Consider the following 22,855-nt stretch of genomic DNA (forward strand, 5'->3'; position numbering starts at 1 on the left):
TATATATTGCTAATCACACAACCAGTATTAATGCGCGTGGGAATTACATCTATCAAAGGCAAGGTAACAAGAAGTTACGGAGTATCATTCCTTTCTTCATCACTTGGACAATATGATTAGAAACGAATCAAAAGACCTTTGAAGACTTTGCGAAGTCGCCTTCTTCTATACACTTTTAGTTCAACTTGGTCCCAACAGGCTTCTGCAATTAATGGAATCTTCCCTTCATTCTCTGATCTTTGCTCTTAATCTTGCCTTTTCCATTTTCAGTTCGCTGTTTGATTCTCTTTTTTTCCTGCTCATTTATGATCTTTGAAGGGTTTTGTATACCCCGTGTACTTGGTTCTCTCTCCCATAGATGAATCATTATTATATATCAAAAAAAGTTAATGAATGTGGGAAATTCTAGGTTCCCTGTCGTACCTACCTTAGCCTTCAAACATTGGATATTCCAAGTCGATTGGGAAGCAATAATATCGGTAATAAATCGAACAGTCTTCATTAGGAGTACCATAATCTGTGTATGGCAAGAAGCCAAATCACACACACACATATATATCTCTTAAATTATCTATAAATAATCGGGACCATATCCAAACCTAAAAATTTAAACACGAACTTATACAGCCTAATAAACTCCATGCGGGTTTTTCAATATATTTTTATAAAACGAATTATCCTCTAATAAAAAATCAATTACAAATGAAATATATGAACATAGACAGAACCTTTTGATTCCAAGTCAAGAACAATACTACTGTACCAAAATTCTTTTCTCGTGATTATTGCTTTGTAACCAATGAAATTGACATTCTTAGAATGGTGATAAATATGACATTCTTAGTGGGCTGATCTGATTTGTAACTAAATCAGTCTAGGTTCATTGAGTTTTCGAATATCAGATGGTGCCTACCGAAAAAATTAAAAAGAAAGAAGAAGAAGAGGAGGAGGAGAATATACGCTGGCAGCGCACTTCTATAGCTGCGTTAGTGAATTAATTAATTCAACGTTTAATTTAATTTATTTGCGTTCGGACTACGGCCCTGATTCCACCGAAAAAAATAATTAATTCAAGGTGGTGGCTCTGAAGACTATTGGACAGATCTTAATTAAGCTAATAACAAAGTAACTAATTAATTCTTAAACGTCATATGTATATGCATATATGTTTATATAGAACAACCCCTTGCTATACCAAGTTGATCAAGTTGGATCGTGTGCTTGTATATAATATATTGTCCGACGCCACTTCCTCGCAACCGCGACTTTCCCACGAACCATCAACATCTTTTTTATGGTCTTTGTCAAATATTTGAGGACAAAGAAAGTCATGTTAAATTTTCAATCATGTCCACTATTGTCTTGATAGCTAGGTACACAAAGATATATATATACGCAGACTTAATTATTTCGTGTAAATTATTGATTAAAAGCTGGAGATGATAATTAATCAGGAATATATAATAACCCTTGTTGTCAATATAAAATCATATCCTTTATTTTTTTTCAAGTCATTTTTCTGGTACATGTTTTATTTAGTATTAATCAACATAGGGCGCTGATTCTTATATTCACACCACCAATTGGTTGATTCTTATATATATATATATATATATATATTAGTTGTACTCTTTTCGTAGGCCATCATAAATAATATTATCCTAATTTTAATTAAATACATATCAAGTTTCAAATATCAAATATGCATTATATATGTCAGATATCATATACCGGGACAACCTACATGGTTAACGACAAACTCCTCTCTCTCTCTCTCTCTCTCTCTCTCTCTAGCAGTGGAGTTCTTCAGCAAAACCTTTGGAGAGAATACGAAGATGAAAGACGTCTGGAGAGCATCGAAGCTCAAGCTACCATCGATCGTCATCATCATCCTCGGCCAGCTTCTTCGCTCAGTTCATGCCCAGAATCAAACTCAAGCTACCACTGATCCTTCCGAAGGTACGTATGCCGCCATATATGTGCTCTCCCAGCTTCCTCCTTGCCACAACCGATCTGAGGTTGTCGTGCGTAAGCTTACTCCCTAGTCTCTGTAAGCTTCACAGTCAGTGCTGTCGTGTCTGGTTTGTCTCATAATTTATAAACCGGCAAATAGGTCGAGAGGGTCGCGCTCGATCATTTTCTAAACATGTTCTTAGCCATGTCGGGTTTGAGTTACACATCGATCTCAGTATCTATTTTGTGTCGAGACATTTCACCAGTATATACCGAGGCAAGAAACACCTTCCACTCCGTGGTTCCCTCCCCCAGTTCAATGACAAGATCATCTTTACCTAATAATAATTCATCCTATCACAGTATTTTACAATTCACATTTTCAACTAGGTTGGTGTTTGTTTACTTCAATTGAGTGCTTAAATTAATTTTTTCAGCACTTAGTTGAAGTGCCGAAAAATTTGAACGTGAAAACTAAATTTATCATCATAAAAGTTTGAACGTGAAAACAAGATTTTTCACATATTGTCAGTCAATTACTTGCACAAAATCACAATAGATTGAATATTATTCTTCAGACCGCTGCAGAACGTATTAGATTAATTCACCTTATAATATATCTTTTTTCTACTAAAAAGATTATTTTTTTTTGGATAGTTAGATCTCTGATTAGTAACCTGGTGGAATAACTAATTGCAGTTATTCCAAGATGACGATGACCCTATGTCACAATTCCTCTTTATTTTTCCTTTTACTTTTATTTTTTAATTTGCTTAATTTGTTCCTACTCATCATGATGGGTGGAGTCGGTGACAAAATATTAGATAAGATCAACCTACTCAGGTGTTAGGTAATCAAATATCATAAAAAAATGTTTAAAGGAAAGTGTTCTTGACTCCACGGAACAATATGAATTACACATTAAGAATGTATTTGGTATTAGAGTTAAGTTGGATTGAGTTTTGGTTTTAATTGATTTGTAATGATTTGGTTGAATTATGAGAAAAAATATGAAAAAGTAATAAATAGTTGAGATAAAATAATGATTAAGTAATAATTGTATTGTTAAATTGTAAAAAAAATGAATAATTGAGAGAATTTAATATTAAAAATTAAATTGAATGGTTAAAAAATTTTAAAAAATAAAAAATTAATAATTGTGTTGTTGAATTGAAAAGAATTGGAGTTAAATTGAGTTTTGTTAAAAGAAATTCTAAATCCGAACCCATCTTATATTTTCTCGGGGTTTGAAGACATAGGGATGCGGTATTAGACTTTTAGTGGACTTATATAATTTAAGATCACAGCCATCCAATGTGATGAGTACACGCACGTGATGATGAAATGTGGCGGTAGACTTGACTTTTCTAAGTCAACGTGATCGGACGTCAATCAGGAAACAGGCAACGATTCTCTCACCGTTGGATCGTTGGCTCCAATAATCCAACGGTGAGAGGCTCAGCCGCAAACTAGCAAGAGCGGGAAGCTGGGGAACCGCGAAATCTCTCCATTAGTATGGGGATCTACATGCAATTTTCCTCTTTTTTTGGGGCCATAAAACTAACTTTAAAGCTAATTCCGATGAAGTGAGCGCTCTGAACGCAATATTCCAGAAATGGGGGATATCGGCGGGGGCCGGCCAGTGGAACATCAGCGGCGAGCCCTGCACCGGCGCCGCCGTCGACAGCACCACATTCGACAACAAAGCTTACAATCCTCTCATCAAGTGCGACTGCTCCGCCAACAACGGCTCCACCTGCCACATTACTCAGCTGTACTCGCTCGCTTGCTCGCTCACTCACTCCCCACTCTCTTCATATACAGTCGTACTGTCTGCTGGATACGCAGTTGGAATCTATGTATGATGTCAGTGTTTCGATCAAATTGAGCTTTGTGTGCTTTGCTTGATGTCCGCCATTGTTGCAGGAAGGTTTATGCGATGAGTGTGAGTGGTACAATCCCGGATGAACTGTGGAATCTGACTTACCTTTTCAATCTGTATGTTTCTCTTCCAGCCGGTCGCCGTTGGGTTTATTCGTACAACTGCTTGCTTTTCTTGCATGCGTATCTACTTTCTCGTTTTTAAGTGTTTCCTCTGATCATTACTACAGGAATTTGGCCCAGAATGTTTTGACAGGGTCCCTGTCTCCATCCATTGGCAATCTAACTCGGATGCAGTACCTGTGAGCTTAGCTTGATTACTCTTCGAGACCGATAGGATTCAGTTTATATTATGTTCTCTTCAAGTTTTTCCCTTTTTTCCTTATCATGTTTGGTTTATCTGTTTCAGGAGTATAGGCATCAATGCATTATCGGGGGAACTTCCAAAGGAACTTGGATTGCTTACCGATCTATTATCATTGTAAGTTTTCTTAGATTCTTTATTTTGTGATGGATTGGAATGGTGAATGAATGAAAGCACGTGAATATCATGGCTTCTTGTTCATGATTTGTGAAATTTGTTAAATTTGATACAGGAAACTACAGAATTGCCATGCAGTTTGTAACGATTGGGTAATATTTAGTACATGAAAGATGTTCACTGAGTGGTTCCAGCACCGTGAACATCCTTGCGAGTATCATTGTCACCATATTTCAAGGTCCATTTTGATGGGCTTGAGCCATTTTGAGGATCCATTCTGGAAGGAAGAGTGTCTAGGTTTCAGCTATGCAGTCCATTGCGTTGATCATCTTTGAAGTTTTGTCTTGCTGATTCTGCTTGGCATGCTTGTGTTCTATATGCTTAAAGGCAATAATTGTTTGTATAAACTCGAAATCAGGTCTTCTGGACATATTGCTTTCATCGTCTATTTTCTTGCCAATGCCATATAATTGAGTGTTGTCCCACAATACTGTAGGGGTTTCGGTACGAACAACTTCTCTGGCCCTCTTCCCTTCGAGCTAGGGAACTTGACAAAATTGGAGCAACTGTAGGTCATATGAGTACTTTTTCCATCCTTATCTCTCTGTAGCCTCCAGATCTAAACAGAATGATTTAAACATGACAGAAGGTTGCGTCATTTGGTAGATTGTATTAGAAAATAGCGGACAGGAAACAACAAATATAAATAAAACAGGCTGAAGCCAATGAAAAGATTACTCATGTTGACCTTCTTATAACCAAACTTTCAGACTCATGGAAAGCAGTAAAACTTTGGCATCCTGGATTACAGAATATTAAGTTAAACATATCAACCATTAGAGAATGGCATTGTCTATATTGTCTAAATACATCTCTTTAGCTTTAATTTATCTCGGATAATCTTTTACATTATCTCAACAATCTGCAAAAATTATCAGATGTTGTGACTTGTCACACTCTTTTCTATGACAGTTACTTTGACAGTGCTGGTGTTAGCGGTCCACTTCCTTCGGCATTTGCCAATCTTCGGAACCTGAATACCGTGTAAGATATTTGTAATGTATTATTTCGTTTGATAAATCTCTAACTGGCTGAGTTGCCAATGAAAAGATTTATTATAGGTATCATTTAACCGATACTTAAATAATTTATATTACATGAGGACATAAGAGGCAAAAATTGGAAAGTGATATAACTCGATTCGCTGATCCTAAAAAGAAAAAATATAGAAAGTTCTGTTATTGAAGAAAACTTTTGTGACTTAAAAAAAAGATATTGTGATGTTCCTGTTGGTGAATGTTTCTTTTGGTCCCAGGTGGGCATCGGACAACGAACTTACTGGTCCAATACCAGACTTCATTGGCAATTGGTCAAAGCTTAATCAATTGTAAGACACAATCTTCATTTTTCCCTATATTTTTGCGTTCATTGTATCTATTTCTTGTGAATGCCAACCTTTGGCTTAGTAATTAACCCATCTAATCTTTAAATTGTGATGGGAAATAAAATTGCAAGAGCCTTTGATCAGTGATGTCATTTTTCTTCATTTTAAATTGAATTCTTTTCTTAGGGTGCTTCATGGAACTTCATTCAGTGGTCCCATCCCATCAGCACTTTCGACATTAACATCTTTGAAAGATCTGTGAGTAACACAACTACTATCCCTCTCATGTGATGCATGTATGAAAAGCTCACCATGACCTCTTAACCGTAATGTAGGAGAATAAGTGGCATAACTAATGGGAGCTCTTCACTGGCGTTTATCAAGGATATGAAGAATCTTACGACCCTGTAAGATAAATGGCTTTAGCATTTGCTGCAGGCTTTCCTCTTTATTTATTGTGCAATTAAGGATTTCAATGTTGTTTGTCATTGCGTCACTTGGCACAGGATATTGAGGAATAACAACATTTCCAATTCTATACCGTCCATCATTGGAGAATACTCGAGTTTAGCTCAGCTGTGAGTCATTCTTCTTTATTGGTGACTCACTGAAAACATTTGAAGTTGGTTTCTTTATGGTTTGCTTTTCACACGTCCACCGTGAACGTCGCTTATTGAAGTTCCCATGGCACATGACTGATCAAAAGATTTCATTCAGAAATCTGAACTCTGTATTTAAATTGCATACTTATAGCTGTATCCATGTACATCAATTGGGCTTTTCCTCAGGCAAAAGACAATCATCTATTCTTAGTTATATTTGTTCTTTGTGTGATTTTTAAGTTTGACCTGTCTTGACTATAATTTTATGAGGTGACTCGGTGATGATAGGGATACGCCATATCTTTCTTTCATGTTCCAGCTTCAGTTGCACAAATATACTATGAATAAATGTTAATATGGCTTCTCTTTTTCATGTTCTTCTTCCAGGGATTTGAGCTTCAACAACTTAATTGGACAAATTCCAGACTCTCTCTTTAATTTGAGTTCACTCTCTTTCTTGTAATTTCTTTTCCCTCTCTAATATACCTAATATCTCTCATTGCAGCATATAGATCACTGAGAGTGAAAAGTGACCTTACTGCTTCCTTTCTCAGGTTTCTAGGGAATAATAGTTTGAATGGTACCCTTCCTGGAGAAAAAAGCTCCTCTCTTGTCAACATGTAAGTGTGGATAACTTTTGCTCTTTAGGTCTGTATGATGCATTAAAAATGGAATCTTTGCCGAGACTTCCTGCCGAACTACAATCAAATTTATGGTTTCTCCTATTAATACCATTTGCTGGTACTTCTAAGTTAAAAAAAAAGGAAAAAAAGGAGAAAAATGCGGGAGTACTCGATGCATCCTTTTGTTAAACTAAAAATCAATGTGGATGCTGGAAGCTTACCATGTTATTATCATATAGGCTTTTACCCGGGATTAAAAGCTTTGATGAGATATAGCTCTTTCGTCTCTCCTAAAGATTTGGGGCTTCCTTATTCAGCTTGCCCGTCCATGGTGTCATGTGTCCGTTGTTTGGTTGGGGTGTGGGGGAAATCGGTGGAAGAAGCATGGATCCTTTTTGAGTAACATGCATCTAATTTTTCTTATTCTGCTGTGGTTGCAGAGACGTGTCATACAATTTTCTGTCAGGCAGCTTTCCTTCTTGGGTCAACAATGAACAGAATTTACAGCTGTACGTCGCCACAATGCTTAATACATTGATTTATGCCCCCATTTAGCATGAATATACAGCAGTCCTTGGCTCCTCACAAGTCACAAATGATGTTCTAACTTTCATTTTCGTAATAATTGTAAACCAGCAATCTTCTATTGGGATCTTTTAATTCGAAGTTAGTTGAGAATAATGTGGCGCACACTGAGACCTTTATGGGCTGTGCTTTGCAGGAATCTTGTTGGTAACAACTTCACAATACAAAACTCTAACAGCAGGTAATTTTTGGGATTCCCCCCCTTTCTGCTAATGCCTGCATGCTTAAGTACTTAACGTATAGGTAAGTTGTTGATTCCATCAAATCTACATTTCTGGGGTCTGCTACTGCTAGAGTTATTTTTGGATACCCTCCTCCATAAGCTGTACAGAGCAGTCATATAGTGTCCAGAAGACTGGCTGTATTTGCATAAAAACTGGAGTTGTCTGACCTCCCATGTAGAGTTATCCAGAAGCTATTTTTCCTGTTCAACTAAATGCAAGAATTTTAACTTAAAGCAAGAACAAATATCTGGTCTTCGACTTATCAAAATAGAACCTGATTTATTGTAAATCCTGATTATCAGACCTGAATTTTCTAATTCTTTGTCTATCACATGGTTAGATCCTAAAGTTGTTTTATTTAAATTATATTTCATGGAATCTGGTGCCTAAATCAATCTTCTTCAGCTGATCAATTTACGATTTTCTCTTAAAGTGTTCTTCCTTCAGGGTTGAATTGTCTCCAGAGGAATTTTCCCTGCAATCGAGGACTTCCAATTTGTAAGTCTAACTATATGCTTCCCTCTGTTTCTTTCTCTGATGATTTATGTCTGACGATGCTTTTAAGAACATAAATCTGGCATAAATTAGCAGTTAAAAACTAATGCTGCTTATACGGGTTCAATTATTATGTGATGATGTACAAGCTGATATCCTAAAAGAGGTTCTTCCTGAGGTCCAGGTCTGATCGTGGAATACGCTGAAACAAAGTGCACGTGATAATTAGCTTGTGGAGACAGAACAATAATGATTTGATATGCACTATGTTTGTATCGGTTAACATAACCAACTTTCGATTTTTTATGTGCTCAAATCAGAGTTACGCGAAAACCCTGAACATATCAATGTACGCATGGAAATGAATAATAAACAATCTTCTGGACTAAGTTGGAACTCTGGAAACAGTGCACTTTCTTCGGTAGCCAAATTTATATACCCAAATATAATGCCTGAATGCTTTCTGATGTTTCCAGTGTTCGTTTTCCAGATTCTAGCTTTGCAGTCAAATGTGGTGGTCCACAGATCAGGTCATCTACTGGTGTAGTGTATGACAGAGATAACAGCACTCTTGGTCCAGCCACTTATTATGTGACTGATACGCGGAGATGGGCTGTAAGCAATGGTGGATATTTCACTGATAGCAACAGTCCCAGTTACACATATACTTCACAGTCACAGTTCACAAACACATTAGACTCAGAACTATATCAGACTGCCCGAATCTCCGCTTCATCTTTGCGATATTATGGGCTGGGGCTCGAGAATGGGAACTACACTGTGACCCTCCAATTTGCAGAATCAGCAATCCTAAACACCAATTGGCAAAGGCTAGGGAGGCGTCTCTTTGATATATATATACAAGGGAATAATGTAGAAAAGGATTTTGATATTCAAAGAGAGGCAGGAGGCTCCTTTAGAGGTGTTCAAAGGAATTTCAGTGCTCAGGTGACAGAAAATTACCTTGAAATTCATCTCTTCTGGGCTGGGAAAGGGACTTGCTGTGTTCCTGCTCAAGCTACCTATGGGCCTATGATTTCAGCTATTAGTACTACCCCGAATTTCATTCCCACTGTCAGCAACAATCCTCCAGCGACCAATGAGAAGGACCGGACGGGATTGATAGTCGGGATTACTGTTGGTGTTGCAGCTGTGAGTTTTCTGGCATTCTTAGTATTCTGTCTTGTCCGGAGAAAAAAATTGAGACGTGCTAATGAAGAAGATGAGCTGTTAGGTATAGATACTAGACCGTATACTTTCAGTTATTCGGAACTCAAGACCGCTACGGAGGAATTTAGTCCTATTAACAAGCTCGGAGAGGGAGGATTTGGCCCTGTTTTTAGAGGAACACTGAGTGATGGAAGAGTAATTGCAGTGAAGCAACTATCTCTAACATCACATCAAGGGAAAAACCAATTCGTGACAGAGATTGCAACCATATCTGCCGTTCAACACCGTAATCTCGTCAAACTCTATGGATGCTGCATTGAGGGGGACAAACGGCTCCTAGTTTACGAGTATCTCGAGAACAAGAGCCTCGATCAAGCACTGTTTGGTATCCTGCTTTTCTATATTTCTTTTTATTGCACCAAATTAGAAATGAAACTCAATTGTCAATTGTCAATACATTGCAGGGCAAAGAAGTTTGAATCTTGATTGGCCTACTCGTTATGAGATTTGCCTTGGTGTGGCGAGGGGCCTTGCTTATCTACACGAAGAGTCCAGGCTGAGGATTGTGCACAGAGATGTGAAGGCCAGCAACATTCTGCTGGACTCCAATCTCACTCCTAAAATATCCGATTTTGGCCTTGCCAAACTCTACGATGATAAAAAGACCCACATAAGCACTCGTGTTGCAGGAACCATGTAAGAGCAGTTTTCTTATCTCCTTCTGGTGCATCTTAGCTTATATTCATGGGTTATTATATTATGTTCTTTTGTTTCGTTTCTTTTCTTCTTTGGGCCCCTCGTAGTGGGTATCTTGCTCCGGAGTATGCAATGAGGGGACACCTCACAGAGAAGGCCGACGTCTTTGCCTTTGGAGTAGTTGCTCTCGAGGTGCTCAGCGGGCGGCTAAATTCTGACCAGAGCTTGGGGCAAGACAAAGTTTATCTTCTTGAATGGGTATGTTGCTGCACACTGAAATTTCTCTGTGTAATTCGATTTCCATGCTGAACAGATAGGATTTGATGCCTATGTACCGTTGCACTGAATCTCTTCTCTCACTTGTCAACTTCTTTTCCTTTCCTTCCCTTTTTGATTCTTAGGCATGGAATCTTCATGAAATGAACCAAGAAGTCGAGCTGGTTGACCCGAGATTATCGGAATTTAATGAGGAAGAGGCAAAACGCGTGGTCGGAATCGCTCTACTCTGCACCCAAACATCACCAATTCTGAGACCTTCCATGTCTCGAGTGGTGTCGATGCTTTCAGGAGATATTGAAGTGAGTTCTGTAACCACAAGACCAGGATACTTGACTGATTGGAAGTATGTCGACGAGAGCTTCGTCACTGAGAGTAGCAGTATGAGTGTGGAAGCTGAGAAGAATGGCCACAGTAACTCACCACTGACGTCAAGCACGGCTGGAAGAGAGGATCTTTTGCCAGCAAATGCCGCACAACCAATGCTGAGTGAGATAATCGGCGAGGGTAGGTGAAGATCAGTATTTCATTTGGATAGGTTTTATATCACCCATAATGTTGCCATTCGAGTTTCATTCCCCTGCGAGATAATATATCTATGCTATTTTTCAGTTCTTTGCACTTAATGCCATCTCAATAATATGGTTGAAACTTCTTGAAGCATAAATTGTTTTCACCGCCTTCTTATTTTCAACATTGTGCTCGATCGTGCAATCAAGATGAGCCGAGCCAGGTACAAGTCGAGTCCACTTGTAAAACCCCAGCTTGAAACCAGACTCAGGCCCGATCGAGTAACTAGCTTCTTTTAGGCTTGAGCTGGTCGGGAAGTGGTAATGAATAGGTTTGAGCTGAACATGCTTTTCATTATATCATTAATGATCCCAGCCGGGGTACTGATTCAAGTCCAATTCCGGATCATATTCGAGATGTAATATTTGGGAAAGACACGAAAGTCCCTTTTGTAGTCGAACCTCATTAATAATCTTCAACCACTACTCTGATGTAGCTGTTTGGAAAGGACGATCATTAATAAATTTATTTGATCAGTCGATCGCAATCACATGCTCTCTGTTTTATTGACTGGGTTCTTCCCTTGAGCCTTTTGCCCTGCGAGGACGGAAGTTTGTCCTGCTGAGGACTCGAGTCGTTATCTAAAAGAGACCCTCAGGCAATTGAGCCCTCCTTTTGGAAATATCTTAAGAGAGGGGGTTCCTGCAACTTGCAGGTCAAGCCACTATAGTATTAGCGCAGTCCTCCTCTGTCCTCGAGAGGCCTCCCCCGTATAAAAGAAAGAAATCCCAAGTAGAGGGGTGAGGATGCTACTATGACCCCGTGAGCTTTCCCCTTGCAAATAAGTATCGTTATCGTCTGACTTTTCCTGGGCAAGTATATGTATCATCGACATTATTACAGCACACAGCGTGCGGAGTAGTTGAACAAAAGGACATGTATTAATATCATGTACGATGATGATATGATAGGTGCTGGATAGACTGAGCTCTAATGGCTGAGGAGCAGTGAAATCTCTCTCTTCTGCCTTCCCTCTCCACCGAGTTGGAGCGCTTTGTTCATTCATCCGCTGCTTCGTCATTCAGTCATCGGCAAGCTCGTGAAGAAGATTGGGAATGGCGGTGAAGAAGGTAGTAGAATCGGTTTCCACAGTTGTCATTTTCGTCACCTTAGTGCTGCTGCTGCTGCTGCTGCATAATCATGGTGGAGCTCAAGCTCAAGCTCAACCGATCACCGATCCTTCTGAAGGTATCTCTTCCTCTCCCGGGAGCAACATCACCTTCCATTATTGAATCAGTTATTGTGATCGTTGTGTGAACCAAACATGATATAACCGCCAAATTTGAATATATATGAAGTAAAACGAACAAATGCCCCGGGAGTCGTACCTTTCTTTCATTTTAACCCTTTCGGTCCTCCAATTGCAGTGCGCGCTTTGACCTCATTGTACCAGCAATGGGGGAAACAGGCATCGTCGGCTCAGTGGAACATAAGCAAAGAGCCATGCCAAGGAGCTGCCGTTGACGACACGGATATTTTAGAAACAGCACACAACCCTTTCTTCAAGTGCGACTGTTCGTATGATGGTGGCTCTACATGCCACATCACTAAACTGTACCTACCGCCCCTGTTCCTTCCTCCTCTAGCAACTGAAACGACTCTTCATTTTACCTCCTGGATGTCCAGCGCGTTTTGAAAAAGTGGAGATCTTTTGAATGAACTTAAGTACCACTTGATATGTCTTCGGTATTCGTTTCAGGAAGGCTACTTCACTGAGTATTACTGGTCGAATCCCGGATGAGCTCTGGAGTCTGACTTACCTCGAATATCTGTATGTTGTCGGTCTCCTTTTCTGTGCGTAATGACATGCTTCTTGGCAGAAACTTTCTATCACTATGTCCTGCTGCTGTTCGTGCGGGTCGATGTATTAATCTTTCTGGTGCATTTTAACAGGTCGTTGCAGAAAAATCTTTTGACGGGTCCCTTATCTCCATCAATAGGAAATCTTACTCGCCTAGAATACCTGTGCGCTGGCTCATCTGGACTTTTGTTTCAAAAATTACAAATAGCATAGATGCAGTTCATACATCTGACTCTTTTCGAGAATCCTTTTCCTGTGCATTTTGTTTTTTGCCCAGGATTCTTCGTGAGAATGCATTATTGGGAGAACTTCCAAAGGAACTTGGGCGGCTTACTAGTTTAATAGTGTTGTAAGCTATCCTCACTACTGACATTCTGATATTGTTTCCTCATAGCGATGTAGTGATTGCTATCTTTGAATTTTGCAGAGGCTTAGGGACAAACAAGTTTTCTGGTACCCCACCAGCTGAACTCGGAAATATAACAAAATTGCAGAAACTGTAAGTTTCGCTCTGGTTTCTTTTTCCGTATTATGCTTGCCACTATGGGCAGAATTCAAGAACCGAAACATGAAATAGCAGATGAGAAAATAAAGGAGATTTTGTTGCTTTTCGTCATCTTTAACTTGTTTGGGACAAACTTTCTTTTATCCCAGAGTCCATTTAGGCGACCCCGTCGATGAATCAAATTGACATTGGTAATCGTCTTACTCCATTAACTATTACAACTTGTTAAAGGATGCAACAGCAACACAATCATTTTGTGTGCAGTTATCTCGGCAGTTGCAGTTTCAGTGGTCCGCTTCCTTCAACATTTGCCAAGTTCACAAGCCTGCAAGTGTTGTGAGAGCTTCCGGCTTTACTATTTCTTTTTACGTTTTATCAGTTTAACTTCCTTTTTGCAAGTTAATTTGAACTATAATTTTCAAATGATGTTTTGATTGCGTATAGACGGCTAGGAGACAGTGAACTCTCTGGCAGAATACCAAACTTTGCAGGGAACTGGACAGAGCTAATCGAGTTGTAAGACACCGTCGCCTCTATGTTCTTTGCATTTTTTTATAGTCATGATTGGTCATGAATAATAAACTTTTGCTTCAACTATCAAATCCAGTTTCATTACTTCCAAAGAACCAAGTATAAAGAATATTGTCTATTATTATGTTGTCCATCAAATAGCAAACTTGCTCGAATTGTCCTAAACGTTTTTGCAGGTCGATTCGTGGAACTTCCCTTGAAGGTCCAATTCGATCAGCTTTTTCGGCGTTAACCTCTCTAGAAACCTTGTGAGTGACCAGTTTTACTCTCACATTTTTTTGTCCTGATATGAATAGAAACCTCTCACAATTGATCTCTGATGCAAATGCAGGATAATCAGCGACCTGTCCGGCAGTAGCTCTTCTATGGCATTTCTGAAAGATCTGAAAAACTTGAGTGTCCTGTAAGTAATCAATGGTTCTGGTAGTTCTATCAGGCTTCCTTAAACGTATTGAATGCGTTATACTTGCTCCCCTGTTTTGCAGGACTTTGAGAAATAATAATATTTCCGATTCAATTCCATCCAACATTGGAGATTTTCGAAGTTTGATTGCACTGTAAGAACTTCTTCTTTATCGAGGGCACAGTTAGCAGCAAGTGAAAGTCAAGTCTCTTTAGATAGCATTTTATCACCTGTCCTGAAAGAAGCAAAGTTTTCCTGGTTATTAGTTGATAGGACCGTAAAAATAAAATGGTTTTCTAAACAAGGAGAACCATCTCTTAGCACAGGCCTCCTCTAGATTTTGATTGAAGACATAGAGTTCATTAACCAACCATTTTTCCTCTAACTTAAGCTTGTGAGACGGTGATCCACATGTATGTCAAGCTTGTAGGAGATGGTGGATCTTTCTCACTGACACCAATTGAGAGTTGCTCGAAGATCATTTATCGCTTGTTTGGATCGTTATGCAGGGGTAAAATTGTATAATAGTCCTTCATAACCTCCTAAACCTGCGATGCTAAGCTTTTAATTTCTTCATTTGTACCTTTCCAACAATCCCCTTTGTACCCGAACTCATCCTTTTGCATACTTATACTGTGCATACTTCATCATCCTATAATATGCGTTCTGTGATAGGGATCTTAGCTTCAACAACTTGGTTGGCCAGATTCCGGAATCGCTATTCGGTTTGAAGAACCTTACTCACTTGTACTGCTCTCTCTCCATGTGCTCATACTTATGCCTTGCCAGATAAATTCCCCCAATGACGAAAGCAGTGCTTCCATTTCTCAGGTTCCTTGGAAATAATAGATTAACTGGTGCCATTCCAGCACAAAAAAGCAACTCTCTCATGTACATGTAAGAAAACCCATGCTCTCCCCCAGCTTTTTCCCAGCAATAACAGCAAAATTCTAATTGGCAATTGCAGATTTATGTCTTAAAGCTCTTGCTCATGGTAAAGATTGTGTACAGTACATCTAAGTGATAGATTTACATGGAAGCTTCAATTAACATCTTAAACGCATTGTGCTTTCAGAGACCTGTCCTACAACAATTTACATGGAAGCCTTCCTTCTTGGGTATACCAGCAGAACCTACAAATGTATGCGAGGAATTTGTCTGATATATTTATGGGATATGAATTTTTCCATTTTTGTTATCTACTTCGAGAGAGAATAACCCGGAATCTTTCTTGAATGTACGTGCAGTAATCTGCTTGCCAACAACTTCACGATAGGAAACTCTAACAGGTAATATCTTGGTTCAACTCGCCACTTATGCTCAGATTATATCTCGATGTTCTTCGGTGATCATATTTGAGCACGGGACACTTGTCTGACAGAAGAACAGTTATCAAGCACAGGCACTTGGCCTACCCTTCGAAGATGATATTAGTCTGCTAACAATATAATTTTCTTAATCACATATATGAATATTAGCATGTCAACCAGGAAGAATATTTGATTCATCTCTCCTCTAAGATTTTGCCGCGTCCTCACCTGATCATATTTCCGGTTTACTTCCAGTGGTTTGCCTTTGGGATTGAGCTGTCTGCAGCAGAGCTTCCCTTGCAATCGAGACCCTCCAATTTGTAAGTGCATGGAATACTATCTCTTTCAGTATTCATTGATTACAATTCACAAAACAGTACTAGATCAAAATCAGATACGGATTTAGAATAGGTCATATGTTTCTGTCCACCATTACAAACAAATCGATGTATAAAAGGGACAGTGGACTGACCATGAACTGGTTTTTCATTGTCAGGTTCACGTAAAAGATTCTTCATATATTGTTTTTGCTGCAGAATCACCTTGACGCTGCAGCTACAAAATCTACCCTTCTATCGATACACTAAGACTGAAGTTCAAATCGCGATGCCTTTCTAATGGTTCTTTCATGTTTCTTCTTCAGATTCTAGCTTTGCCATCAACTGTGGAGGCCCACAGATTACATCATCCGATGGTATTACGTATGAGGCTGATAATATCACTCTTGGTACGGCCACGTACTTCGTGTCTGACACAAAGAGGTGGGCTATGAGCAGTGTAGGGTATTTCGAGGGTAATAGCAACCCCCAGTACTCTTTTATATCGCAATCGCAATACACAAATACTATAGACCCCCAGCTGTTCAGGACTGCACGAGTCTCTGCGTCATCCTTGAGGTACCATGGATTGGGGCTTGAGAATGGAAACTACAATGTTGTCCTCCAATTCGCCGAGTTATCAATCCTCAACAGTAACTGGCAAAGTCTTGGGAGGCGTGTTTTTGACATATATATACAGGTAAAAAAAACACTGTATGTGTGAATAGTTTATGTTATGTCAGTTAGGGACCTGTCATAACTGAAATTTCTCGGCTAACAAGCATACTGAAACTTAATGGATTCATGGAGCTATTTTTAGCTTTACTGGTACTTAGACTATCTTAAAGTTCCTCTCCGATAACGGCTAGAAACTTTGCCATGTCTAACCTATTTTTCCTTTTAAACTTCAGGGTACGCTTGTCGAGGAGAATTTTGACATTCGAGAAGAGGCAGGTGGGACTTCTTTTAAAGCTGTTGTGAAGAAGTATAAAGTTCAAGTGACGGAAAACTATATGGTGATTCATTTATTCTGGGCTGGGAAGGGGACAAGATCTATACCTGATGATGCTACATATGGTCCTATGATTTCAGCCATTAGTGCTACTGCAGGTATGACAATTCAGAAGCCTGGTTACATGAAGAATTCGCCACTTCTATGCAGTTACTGAAAGTTGCAAATTTGAACAGACTTCAAACCCACTGTCAAGGACATTCGTCAATCCAGTAAGAAGGATCAGGGTCGCCTGATTGCCGGAGTTACTGTAGGTATCGGAGTTTTATGCCTTATGGCTGCTCTTTTGATTTTCTATCTTGTTCGGGTGAAGAATAGGGCACGCTCCAATGAGGACGAAGGTAACCGGCTTATCCTGGGGATCTTTTGGTTTAACTGACCCAACTGTAGTCTGTCATATCACGAACTTGGGGTTCTATGTTCTCCTTATATAGACACTGATGATGAAGTGAAATTTCTTTATTTGAATTTACAGAGCTCCTAGAAATAGATGCCAGACCCTTCACTTTCAGTTATGTGGAACTCAAGTCTGCTACAGATGACTTTAATCCTATTAACAAGCTCGGTGAGGGAGGATTTGGTCCCGTTTACAAGGTAATGATATCTTGTTACTGACTTTCGGCCATAGATGATCTCAAGACATTGAACAATAAGTTTTGGCAAGTTCTGATGACATGGTATCTGCACCAAGCAGGGATCACTCAAAGATGGGAGAGTAATTGCAGTGAAGCGATTATCTGTGCCTTCAAAGCATGGAAGGAGCCAATTTGTGACTGAGATTTCTACCATATCTGCAGTGCAACACCGTAACCTCGTTAAACTTTATGGGTGCTGCATTGAAGGAGACCAACGGCTTCTTGTGTATGAGTATCTCGTAAATAAGAGCCTCGATCAAGCACTTTTCGGTACGATATATATTACTTCTCACATCTTTGTATTGGTCCTCCTCATCTAAAACAGAAACTGATAATTCACAAACTTCCACATTGTAGGCGAAAAAAGTTTGAATCTCAACTGGCCAACCCGTTATGAAATTTGTCTCGGGGTAGCGAGGGGTCTGGCTTATCTTCATGAAGAGTCAAGGCCGAGAATCATTCACAGAGATGTGAAGACAAGTAACATTCTGCTGGACTCCGATCTCAATCCTAAAATTTCTGATTTTGGGTTGGCCAAACTCTACGATGATGAAAAGACCCACATAAGTACCCGAATTGCAGGCACGCTGTAAGCGGAGAGCAATGTCTATTGAAACTGATTATATTATCGAGATCCCCTCTACTTAATCGGAGAGATTCATCCGATAGCTTTACTATTATTTGTTGCAGTGGGTACCTTGCTCCAGAGTATGCGCTGCGGGGACATCTTACAGAGAAGGCTGATGTCTTCGCATTCGGTGTTGTGGCGTTGGAGGTGGTCAGTGGAAGGCATAATTTCGACCAGAGCTTCGGGGAGGAGAAGATTTATCTTCTTGAATGGGTAATTTGGTGTTATGGCTTATATGCAAATGCAAAATGGCTTCTACGGTCCACTTTTGTTCGTTCGTTCCCTCATATTATCGTCTTTCTCCTACAAGGCCTGGAAACTGCATGAGACCGAACAAGAAATTGAGCTCGTCGACCCCCGACTTTTGAAATTCAATGAGGAGGAGGTGAAACGAGTTGTCGCGGTGGGCCTTCTCTGCACTCAAACATCTTCCGTCCTGAGGCCAACCATGTCTCGCGTGGTCACCATGCTGATGGGAGATGTCGAAGTGACTCCTGTCTCCACAAGGCCGGGATACATGACTGACTGGAAATATAACGACACGACTGGGAGTAGCTTATTCAGCGATAAGACTCCAATAATAGGAAATGCCAGAAGCTCTTTCAGATCGAAATCACCGGTCAGTTCAGGCACTGCAGGCAGAGCAGATTCTTTTGCCAGTGAAGGCTGAGAAAATGCAGCATGAGATAGATCATGTAAAAAGTGTATTTCAATTTGCAGAAATTTCTCTCGAATCTATCTGTTTAATCTGTTTCTTTTCTAACTCCTGCACTTCTCTTTCGGGAATGTTCATTTGTTGTTTCGAGCCACATTATTTAGGAACAATTAGAAAGCAATGGCTCTTGGGACCTTTGCTCATTGCTGTTATTTTCAACCATTTCCGTTCATGATTTTCGCACTATTAAGGCTGCAAAACTCTGAGTTTAGGTGCAACAAGACTGGCATCGGCCAAATCGAATCACGCCATGTTCATAATTTACTATTAAATTCCCTCACCAGAAACAATAGTAATCTGATCACAAAAGCAGAACAGCATATTCTGCATCTGCCTAGTTCCCCCATTCCAGCTCAGTTCCTCATCGAATCCCAAAAGACATTAAAAGACAGCAAAAGGATTTCCTAATTACACAGCACGACCCTCATCAGACCTAGAACAAGGCAAGCCATGGAGAAGAAGAAGAGAGTGACGAAGTCCCTCGCGGACCACTTCCTCACGGCCTTGGTCTCGACGCGGAGGCTCTTGGCTCTCCTGAGCGCATCGACCTCCTTGAGCAGGTCGAACTCGACCCCTTTCCTCTTCAGCTCCTCCACGCACTTCCCGAGCAGCTTCCCGTCCTCTTTCTCCCTCTCCAGGAGCTTCTCGAGGTGGGCCTCGACCTCGGTCTTGTACCTCACTGCCCAGATCATCCCGAGCGAGCACAGTAGGGAACAGAGGGAAGGGATCCACGAGCGGCGGCAGGAGGACGACGATGGAGGGGAGGAGCGGTTGAAGAGGAGGATGAGGGAAATGGAGTGGAAAAGGAAGAAGAAGATGTAGAGATGGGTGATCTCCTTCTGGACCGAGTCGATCTGGGTCTCCTTGAGGGCGATCCTCCCGAGGATCAGTTCCTCCTCCTTGAGCCACTGCTTGAGGAGGAGCCTGTGGGTCGGGGTCCCAGCAATCTGGTGAAGCGGGTGTGGCGTGGTCGCGTTCGTGGGCTTATCGGATTCTGCCATCGAATCAGTAAGTCGGGGAGAGCGGAGAAATGAAGGGGATTTGAGTTGAGAGGAAGAGGGAGAGAAAATCTGTTGGAGGCCTTTGGGAACGGTGGTGCGGGAGCGGGGTTTTAAATGAGGGGCTAACGGTCGAATTTGAAGGAAGCGGTCGTCGATATGATGCCGCAGCCTGCTGCCAACGGCTAGTGAGTTCCAGATCCTGACTGGATGAAATTACACGATTGCCCCTATCTCAATGGCTATTGGGCCCATTCGATTTCTCTTTCTGGGCTCGTCCTCATCTGGGCCCATCCGTTACCTCAAATAGGCTTTGCCATAAATCATGGTGGTTTAAAAGCCCAAAATGGCCTTACGAAACTCATGTAAAGGCTTGATCGGGATTAGAGTTAAACTCAACTCTACTCTAACTTTATATATGTATATATTTAATTGAGTTGTAATGATTGTGTTGTTGAATTATGAAAAAAAATGTAAAAAAGTAATGAATAGTTGAGAGAAAGTAAGGGTAAATTGCACTAGTGGTCCAAAAAGTTTTACAAATATTTCAATATGGTACAAAAAGTTTTTTTTTACTACTTGATGGTACAAAATGTTTCAAAATTGTTCCAGTATAGTACATACCGTCATCTCGCCATTGACGCCGTCAACACAACGCTGATGGTGCAAAATCGATTTTTGTGGGACGTTACATAATAGTGCAAAATGTTTTAAAGTTGTAACTTAATAATACAAAATGTTTTATGTAAGTTACATGATGGTGCAAAATTTACAGATCTTGTAAATGACTGCTTGACAGTGTCAATGGCGAGATGACGGTTTGTACTATACTGGAACAATTTTGAAGTATTTTGTACCATCAAGTAGCAAAAAAAACTTTTTTTATCATATTGAAACATTTGTAAAACTTTTTGGACCACCAGTGCAATTTACTCGAGAAAGTAATGATTGTGTTGTTCAATTGTGGAAAAAGAAATAAATAGTTGAGATAATTTAGTATTAAAAATTGAATCGAATTGTTAAAAAATTGAAGAAAAAAAAAATAATTGTACTGTTGAATCGAAGATAAGTGAAGGAAAATTTAAAAATAACTCTAAAACCAAATATGGCATAAAAAAAAAAAAAGAAATCACTGAAGCGTGCAGTGAATTTTGGTTTTGGTTTTGGGTTCACAATCGCGGTGGAAGAGACGGCGCGCCGTATGTGCAACTTCATTGCTTTGACTACTATCCCGAGAAGTCACGCCATGAGATTTCTGGCGCGTACATGAATGAATTGACCGACCTTCTCAACACATAATCATTTTGAAAAGAACAAGTGGCATTTTGTTCACGACTACTCGCACTGCTCATTTAACATTGTCTTGACTAGTTCTCATGAAGAAAAAGGGCGTATAAGCACTTATGTACTGTCGTCGGACGGGTTAGGACCATCAGAAATCCATGTATACTATGCTTTTGCGACGCTAACTAAGACTTGAATGAGCGGTAATGCAGGGGCTCGAAATCTCCGCGAATGAATGGCTTTTCTTTCAAAAGAGTATACACTAGATTTTGTCTGTCTTTGCAATAATCGAAGCTACTTATAAGCCGAAGTTCTTAAAACTATAAACATCATGTACTATTGTTCACGTCAAAATCGCACGGACCACCTAATCGGCAACACATGAGAGATTCGGATGTGCTAGGAAGCGGTTCCAAGATATAAGACGTGCCGCTAACCGACCTTACTGACTCAAAGTGTAGTACCACGGGCTAAATGTCTGCCGGATTGATCGGCGGCTAGATTTAATCTTCAAGTAATGATTTGTGCCTCATATGATAACACAGCTCATGGATTTAGCCGTATCAGTTGTTTCACGACTGATTGATGTGCGGAGCCTAACAACGAACATGACGACACGTATAATATAGGTGTGTACATTGAAACCTTAGATAATATATCGTAATCGGATACGCCTATATAATACAATTTCAGAATAAAATCAAAATAGGAAATTGACTCCTAACTTACATAGAGATAAAATAACAAAATATATCAGAGAGATATCAAAGATAACACGAGAATATCGCATGAATATCGCTGCCGAAGGAAAACAAAATCCACCGTCCTCTGCGAACTCCACGCCCATACACAAGCATGCCATACGCGTCAGCCACCATAATGGACTCCCATCCTAATGGGCTCCAACTCTGGGCCTAAACTTCTAGCGGGCCTGAATTCATAATTTTGGGCTTCAACTAGTCCAGCCCACTTTACACATCCACGGCCTACTTCCTTCAAACCTAGCCCGGCACATCTCCAAAACCCGAAAAATTACTGAGACACCACGTACATGTCACAACTCGGCTGTTTTTGCATTTTACGGAAAATAGGTGTAAACAACTATAATAATATATCTTGTACTTGGCACGCAGATAACTGATTGGCCAAATCTTAGCCAATACCATATCAGAGTATTGTCGGTTGTTCTGGATCTTATCGCGGATCTTTTTTGTAGTACAAAAACAGTGAAACCAATTGGTTGTGAAATTTCATTTGCGCGAACTAATTTAAGCAAACCCCACCAACATAGATTGGTTCAAGCGGTTCGATACTTGTTTCGTTTAAGTAAGATCTCGAGTTTGAGTGCTTGTGAATGTAAAAAATTCACGCCGGAAGAGTTTTACTCCTCAGTGGGTCGATTCAGCTCGACTGAATTAAACCAAATCCAATCGAACCTTCGAATATCATGATTCACGCTGAAAAATTTAAGCAAGCCCAATGGAACCTTATCTTGGAAATTTTCGACCTGACACAAACCATCGCACGGTCCAATTTTTCCCTGCCCTAGCGAAAAGAGAAGAAAAAATCCCAATTTTGGAGGGAAAGGAAAAGCTCCCCAAAATTCAAAAGTCAGACAAGGACGAAGGCAAAGATAAAGACAAAGACCGCTATGATATTAAATTTTTTTAATTTAAAAAAGAAAACCTAACACGCTCTCTCTCTCTCTCTCTCTCTCTCTCCTCCCGGTCCCTCCCTCCTCCCCACTTTCCTTCCGTGATTTTATTTAATATTTTT

The 22,855-nt window shown here is 40.1% G+C and overlaps 2 protein-coding genes across 2 annotated transcripts; one reads left to right on the forward strand and one right to left on the reverse strand.

The window, feature by feature from the left end:
• The first annotated feature begins 1,727 nt into the window (after positions 1–1,727).
• Positions 1,728–18,940, forward strand: LOC116193244. The gene is made up of 44 exons (XM_031522053.1): positions 1,728–1,959; positions 3,541–3,727; positions 3,880–3,951; positions 4,065–4,136; positions 4,244–4,315; positions 4,812–4,883; positions 5,288–5,359; positions 5,631–5,702; positions 5,886–5,957; positions 6,035–6,106; positions 6,206–6,277; positions 6,689–6,760; positions 6,856–6,921; positions 7,365–7,433; positions 7,646–7,690; positions 8,167–8,231; positions 8,719–9,783; positions 9,863–10,094; positions 10,202–10,352; positions 10,496–10,882; positions 11,984–12,128; positions 12,308–12,494; positions 12,640–12,711; positions 12,834–12,905; positions 13,019–13,090; positions 13,169–13,240; positions 13,511–13,582; positions 13,691–13,762; positions 13,954–14,025; positions 14,109–14,180; positions 14,263–14,334; positions 14,856–14,927; positions 15,012–15,077; positions 15,256–15,321; positions 15,428–15,469; positions 15,746–15,810; positions 16,134–16,507; positions 16,719–16,917; positions 16,996–17,160; positions 17,295–17,413; positions 17,514–17,724; positions 17,812–18,043; positions 18,145–18,295; positions 18,393–18,940. Exons 1-44 carry the CDS (start codon positions 1,836–1,838, stop codon positions 18,750–18,752), a joined length of 6,213 nt encoding a protein of 2,070 aa, XP_031377913.1. The 5' UTR covers positions 1,728–1,835; the 3' UTR covers positions 18,753–18,940.
• A 95-nt stretch (positions 18,941–19,035) lies between these two features.
• LOC116192943 lies at positions 19,036–19,908 on the reverse strand. The gene has a single exon (XM_031521653.1). The coding sequence runs from the start codon at positions 19,796–19,798 to the stop codon at positions 19,202–19,204; it is 597 nt and encodes a 198-aa protein (XP_031377513.1). The 5' UTR covers positions 19,799–19,908; the 3' UTR covers positions 19,036–19,201.
• Between the last annotated feature and the right edge of the window lie 2,947 nt (positions 19,909–22,855).

This window comes from Punica granatum, chromosome 1, assembly GCF_007655135.1.
Source record: "Punica granatum isolate Tunisia-2019 chromosome 1, ASM765513v2, whole genome shotgun sequence".
NCBI classification, from domain to species: domain Eukaryota; kingdom Viridiplantae; phylum Streptophyta; class Magnoliopsida; order Myrtales; family Lythraceae; genus Punica; species Punica granatum.

Coding starts and splice junctions, on each gene's coding strand:
- LOC116193244 (XM_031522053.1), top strand. CDS start 1,836: ATGAAAGACGTCTGGAGAGCATCGAAGCTCAAGCTACCATCGATCGTC. Junction 1,960..3,540: donor TACCACTGATCCTTCCGAAG/GTACGTATGCCG, acceptor ATTCCGATGAAG/TGAGCGCTCTGAACGCAATA. Junction 13,241..13,510: donor ATAACAAAATTGCAGAAACT/GTAAGTTTCGCT, acceptor TTTTGTGTGCAG/TTATCTCGGCAGTTGCAGTT.
- LOC116192943 (XM_031521653.1), bottom strand. CDS start 19,798: ATGGCAGAATCCGATAAGCCCACGAACGCGACCACGCCACACCCGCTT.